Below are 6422 nucleotides of genomic sequence, written 5' to 3' on the forward strand. Positions count from 1 at the left end.
AAAGAACGTTAGAGGTTTCCGGCCACAGCGGCAGGACCTCCTGGGAGCCAACAGGCAGGGAAGGATAGCCGGGAAGAAAAGAAAGAAGGAAAAAGAGAAGAAAAGACAGAAAGAAGGAAAGAGAGAAAGAGAGAGAAAGGAAGGAAGGAAGGAAGGAAGGAAAGAAGGAAGAACAGTGAATCATTAAGAGATAGAGGCAGAGAACAAGAGTCCACCTCTGAGTCCAGGTGTTCAGAGGGTGCTGTGCCATGCAGTGGGTCTGGGTTCTGGGCTCCCTTCTGGCCCTCGGGTCCTTCAGTGCTGGGAAAGACCAGAAGGGCCTCGGGAGGAAGGAGAAAGGAGGACGGCGAGATGCCCAGGCAGCGGAACAAGTGAGAGAGTCGCTTATGCTTAAGGTAAGCAAGATAAAAGGAAAGGGGGATGAGGGGAGGTAAAGGAGGCAGATATGTGTTAGGAGCTGGCTGATGGATTAGGGAGGTGTCAGCAGCTAGGCATGATGGAAAGAGGCCTGGACTTGAGAGTCAGGAAAGATGAGAGTGCCAATCCTGTGTCTGGAGCTTCCTAGCCAGGCCAGTCACTTCCACCCTCTGGGCTCATTTCCCCCAAATATAAACTTTTAAATGCCAAATAAGTATCAGTTATTATAATGGGGAGCAGGTATGGAATTGAGAAGGATACGGAAGAATTCAGAGACAGGGATCAGGAGAGGAGTCTGAGGAACTGAGGGAAAAGGGCCAGGGCAGCAGGGAGATCACGGCAGAGGAGAGCTGCAGGATGGGTGTCAGGGGGCGTTGGGACAAAAGGGAACTGAAAGCCCTGCTCCCCTCATCCACCAGCAACTCCAAGAGGCCCTGGAGCTGTCCCCGTTCCAAGGGCCAGAAAGCCCCGCTGGAGCTCCTGAGGCGGAGGGTGCCCAGGGAGAGGAAGATGAGGGGGAACCCACCGTGAGTCCCACTCCTGGCCTCATGCCGTCCCCAACGCCTGAGGATGCCATTTCCTATGTCTGTGAGTAACAGGAGGGGAGGGTGTCACCCCTCTGAGGCCCGACTGCAGCCAAGGCAGGGATGACACTGAGTTAGCCCTCAAACTTGGGCCTACCTCCTGAACAGCCCCCTCCTCATCCTCCGAGGAAAGGTGCTTGGGCCAAACTAAAAACCAAACCTAGCCAGTGTTCCTCCTCACTGTCTCCCCCAGACCCACTGGCCTCTCCCTCTCTGACAAACCCTGGAACCACCCCTGCTGAGCTCCCCTCTGCTGACCGTCTGTCCCCACACTTGGGCCCCTGGTCACTGATGCCTGCTGACCATCCCTACACTTGGCCCCTGATCATTGATGCCCACTGACCGTCCCCACACCCAGGCCCATGCTCGTGCGCTGCTCCCTCACTCACAGAGACCCCGTCTCTATCACCCCCTCCCCAGTGGGCCGCCTGACGGGGCTGGACACTGGGCTGCATCAGCTGCATGTCAGACTCTACACTCTGGATGCCAGGGTGGCAGAGCTGTCTCGGGGGCTGCAGCTACTGCGGAAAGAGGCCAGAGATACTCGGGAAGCCCTGGAGGCCCTGGAGGAAGCCCAGAAGCAGGGGCAGCGAGATCGAGGGCGTCTGGAGGGTTAGTGTGGGATGGGGCCGGGGAGACCCAGAGGACAGAAGGGAGTGGAGGCTGCCGGGCATCAATGTTGGGGTGTGGTCTTGGGGGATACCAAATGTCAGGGAGTCTGGGGGCACCCTGAGTGGGGGCTGGCGAGGGCCCCAGGCCGACACTGTGCCCTGCTTCTCGCAGGTTGCCTGAAAGGTCTCCGCCTGGGTCACAAATGTTTCCTCCTATTCCGGGACTTCCAGGCCCAGAGTGCAGCCCATGCCCACTGTGGGGCTCGTGGGGGAAGCCTGGCCATGCCTGCTGATCAGGCCCAGATGGAGGGCCTGACTCGATACCTTAAGGCTGCCCTGGCCCCCTACAACTGGCCCGTGTGGCTGGGCATTCACGACCGGAGGGCAGAGGGCCTCTACCTCTTTGAGAACAGCCAACGGGTCTCCTTCTTTGCCTGGCATCGAGCCCCGCTCGTGGGTGGCCCAGGGGCACCTACTCCTCATGGTCCAGGCCACCCTGCCCTGGGACCTGACCAACCCAATGGGCGAGAGCAAGAGAATTGTGTGGCCCAGGCCTCGGATGACGGCTCGTGGTGGGACCATGACTGTGAGAGACGATTCTATTATGTCTGTGAATTCCCCCAGTAGGGGTACAGAATCCTTCCTTCCAGTGTCCTCCCCCACCCCCTCCTCCTCCTAGATCTCTTACCCCGCCCCAATGCCTTCCTTGAGGACCCCTTCCTCTCCTGAAGTAGCCTTTCCTTCACCACTCCCTGGCTTCTCCCCGAGCACCCCAAGGCTGCCCTAGGCCTCCATAAGTCTCCTCGCCCTCTTTGGGGAATGCTTCCCCCTCCTTTTGAAGGAGAGCTCCAGAATTCACCCTTCAAGACCCAGCTCAAGCCCACCTGGGCCTTCTCCCCACTGAGACCTTCCCTTGGAGCTCCCAGCCAGAAGTGCGCTGTGTAGCTTAGAGTGGGAGCCTCGACCCCTTCCCCCCCCCAGGGCATTACTCTCCTCCCCGACCTGGTGCCTGACCCAGGGCAGGACCCACAAAGGCAGCCAGGAAACCGGCTGACCCCCAACGACGGGGCAAGCTGACTTGGAAGCTAGTGAGCTCCCTGTGTCTGGAGCTCTGCAAGCAGAGACAGGAGAGGCCCCGAGATGATTCACGTTCAGCTGTTGAATGGCTCAGATGACCGCTGAGGCCCCAGCTGCAAGGCCTGGGGAGTTTATCACTTGAGAATGAGCAGGAGTTTTCCATCTTGCCATCCATCCCCCCCCCCCAAGGGATGAGTCCCTGCAGGGCCAGAGGGCATCTTCTTGGAGGCTTCCCAGGAAGGACTGGCTCCTTCTTCACCCTGCCCCCTACCCGCGCCCCTGCTTCTTTTCCCCCGGTTCCTTTCTCTGCTCTCCCCCTCAGGAGGGGCTTGGGGAAGGCGGGCGTGGTGAGGAAAACGCTGAAGGCTTGTGTAGCCAAGGCCAGAAAGGTCCGGCTGTGATTACAGGAAGAAGGTGACCAGAGACCTGACAGGGGAAAGGGCGCTGGCCTGGGAGTCGGGACACTCCTCAGGCCTCCTTCCCCAAACCCTTTCCTCCCCTCCTTTGAGAAATAAAATCTGGAAAGAGGCGGCACAGAGTAGCGAGTCTGAGTCCATTCAACACACATTTATTAAGGGCTGACTTTTTGCTAGGCACTGTGACTACAAGGGCAAAACTGAAACTGTCCCAATCCTCGAGGTGCTTCCTCTGTCCTGATGTAGACATGTTTCATGCTGACAAGGATGTAACCCATGGGACAGAGCTTTCCTCCTGACAAGAAGGCCCCGGGGCACTTTGGTGACCTCCCCCACTTCCCTCGATCCTCACCCCCTCCCATGAGCTGGGGATGTCAGCATCGAACCCAGCCAGCCAGCCCTCTCTGCTTACACATGTGGGAACACGATCAGGCTCAAGATTGGCGTGGGCATTTAGGATTCTACAGGAGCCAGGAAGGCTCTTGTCGGTGCCCAGAGACAACAGCACCCACCAGGAAGCCAGCTTCCCTCCAAAGCCGTCATGTGCAGCACCGCCCTGGGCAGGGGTCCCCAGGTGGGCTTCGCTTCTGTCCTTCCGGGGGTCCTGTCTGCCTGGCCTCCAGCAGATGGTACTCGCACCCTTCCCCAGGGGATCAGCTCTCTGATTCAGAACATTCTAAAGCAGAAAGTTCTAGACTTTTGTGTGGGGAAGCCTGGCTCCAAACCCTACTCCGAATCACAGTTTTAAACGCATAAAGTAAAACACACAAGATTACAACAGAAACCAATTATACTAAAGTACAGTTATCAAAACATTATTTAAAAAAACAATCTCACAGACCCCAGGTTAACCCCTCTTCTAGAGTCTCTTCCTCTGGACCAGTGTGCCTCCATTTTCTGAGGCCTCCTTTGGTCAGGACAGAAAGTGGAGGAAATATCACCAGCCTAGCACATTCCCACCCCAACCTGGTAAGTGTTCTGCCTGGCTTCAGCCAACTAGAGCACAGAAGCCTTGAGCTATCCTGGGGCTATCTTGGGCACACTTCTTGTCAGTGCTGACCCCTGAGGGAGCCTCCCCTGTACACACACTGCCCCTTCTCCCACCCTGGTTTCCATGCCCCAGGGTCGGGAGCCTCGTTCTAAGCTCTATCCCTGCCCGCCAACAGCTATCTCAAGGTGGGATGCTTTGTTGCAAAGGCCCCTTCGATTTCTGACATTTTGAGAGCCTGGGGCCCACATTTCAGCCCTGACTCGTCCGGTGCTTCTTCAGCCGGAGCCCCCTCCCCCTCCCCGTCGTTCAGCCCAGGTCCGCTCCTCTCAGAGAGGGAGAGTGGTCTCAAACAGTAGGGAGGCGTATAGGGGGGCCAGGGACTAGGCCCTGGCTGACTGACCCGATTGTCTCCACGAGCTCCACCAGCTCCAGGACAGCAAAGGAAATCTTTGGCAACGCTCAGAGGGACAGTCTGAGCCTGTGTCTCAAGCTGTGGCTGGCTCTGAGCCCCACATCTTAGGAGGAACGTTGACACGCTAGGTCAAGGAGGGCATCCAGGCCAGCCAGGGGCCCGGGAGGAAGGGCACACAAGGCCCTGCTGGCAGCTATCCAATCCCAGCCCGGTGCGATTCCACTCTCACTCCAGACCACCCACCAGGAAAGAACTGGGCTGGCCAGGGGCGCTGGGCACAAGTGGGGAGACCAGGGTTTAATGTGGAGAGCGCCTGGGGCTGGCACGGAACCATGAGGGGAACACCAAGTTCTTTCCTGAGGTTCCGCGGGACTGGGCTTGGCCTCTGGCTACCCCCAGCGGGCAGCTCCAAAGGACCATGACCAAAGCTGCCAAGAGGGCCAGTGAGACAGCTGGGGTCTCAAAGGCTGCAGCAGGAGGCTTAGAGGACCCTGGGGGCAGCTGTGCAGCCCCAGCTCAGAGCAGGGACAAGGAGGAAGGCTCAGTCCTGCCTCTGTGCTGCGGTGACCTCGAACAAATCCTCTCCCCACCTTAGGGCTCGGCTTTGCCAGCCACGGAGTAGAACCAGGACCTCTCTATGAACCCAATTCTACATCCAAGGAGCCTGCTCATGCCCTAGGCTGAGTCCTTCTCCCCCTGGGCCTCACTTTCACCAGCCCTACAATTATTGGAGCTCCCAGGCCCTCCCGGATCTAACTGCCCATGATGTGGAGGTCAGAGGTGGGTGAGGAGTGCCCACGTTCACACAGGCCTCCACACGGCCCTTGGAGCACCAGGCACGTCTCCCACCATCCCTCTGGCCCTTGGCTTTCTGTTCTGTCAAGGGATGAGATTATACTGGGTGGTCTTGACACGCCCTTTTGCTCCAAGTGAACGGTGGCGTTTCTGTGTCTGTATCCCCCCTCCCCCACCTGTCCACCTCCCCCCACCACACACACACACACACACCCAGGCTTGGCACAGAGCAGGCTCTTAATGAATCCTTGGGGATTAAAAGGCAGATGGATTAAACAGTCCGAGAACCCTAGAAGCCAGTGACTGATGGAAAGTCCTGCCCACCCCCCCAACCCCCACCTCTTTCATACCCACCCTCCTCTCCAGGGAGTCACCAAGAGTTGTGGTGAAGGAGGCTTCAGACCAGACGGAAGCCACAATTCCCACTGCAGAAGTGATGGGCTTCCAGGCGGATGCGGCCAGGGCTCCCCAGAGGCACAGGCTGAGCTATGGATGTGTAGGGATCAGCCTGAGTTCCGCCTCTCCTACACACACACACCACACTCATGTATGCACACACATGTGTACACATGCTTGCTCATGCACACCCACACACTCACTGTGCACATGTGAGTACACACATGTGCACACCCCCACACATGCACTGCGCACATGCACTTACTCACATGCACACATGCACACACCATACTGGAAGACCCAAACGTGGAATATGGAAGAGGAGGACCCGTCCTCTCTCCTTCGTTGGGAGTCGGGGGAACTGGGTGTGAGTGCCAGCTTGGCCCAGACTCACTGGGTGACTTTGGACGCGTTACTGGGAAAATGAAGGTGAAGGGTCACACCGGAGAGCCCCCAGCTGGCCTTCCTTCTGACTCTGGTATCCCGGGATTCTAGGATTCAGGGTGACCTCACCTGGGGTCTGTGGCTGGGCCTCCACTTCAAGAACTCAAGAGCTAGCAGGAACCTTAGTGAGAGCTAGCCTGGCATGCTCATTTTACAGATGGGAAAACCGAGGCCCAGATGGGGGAGGCAATGTTACAGGAGAACGAGGTCCAACCTTGCATTTTCTTTTTTTTTTTTGGTGAGGCAATTTGGGTTAAATGACTTGCCCAGAGTCACACA

General features: G+C 57.7%; 1 protein-coding gene across 1 annotated transcript; it reads left to right on the forward strand.

The window, feature by feature from the left end:
* On the forward strand, positions 1-3223 carry CLEC11A (C-type lectin domain containing 11A). The gene is made up of 4 exons (XM_020971975.2): positions 1-395; positions 837-1005; positions 1422-1613; positions 1785-3223. Exons 1-4 carry the CDS (start codon positions 249-251, stop codon positions 2237-2239), a joined length of 963 nt encoding a protein of 320 aa, XP_020827634.1. The 5' UTR covers positions 1-248; the 3' UTR covers positions 2240-3223.
* Positions 3224-6422: the final 3199 nt, after the last annotated feature.

This window comes from Phascolarctos cinereus, unplaced genomic scaffold (genome assembly GCF_003287225.1).
Source record: "Phascolarctos cinereus isolate Bilbo 61053 unplaced genomic scaffold, phaCin_HiC Scaffold_726;HRSCAF=1367, whole genome shotgun sequence".
In the NCBI taxonomy this organism is placed as follows: domain Eukaryota; kingdom Metazoa; phylum Chordata; class Mammalia; order Diprotodontia; family Phascolarctidae; genus Phascolarctos; species Phascolarctos cinereus.

Coding starts and splice junctions, on each gene's coding strand:
- CLEC11A (XM_020971975.2), top strand. CDS start 249: ATGCAGTGGGTCTGGGTTCTGGGCTCCCTTCTGGCCCTCGGGTCCTTC. Junction 1,006..1,421: donor GGATGCCATTTCCTATGTCT/GTGAGTAACAGG, acceptor CCCCCTCCCCAG/TGGGCCGCCTGACGGGGCTG. Junction 1,614..1,784: donor AGATCGAGGGCGTCTGGAGG/GTTAGTGTGGGA, acceptor TGCTTCTCGCAG/GTTGCCTGAAAGGTCTCCGC.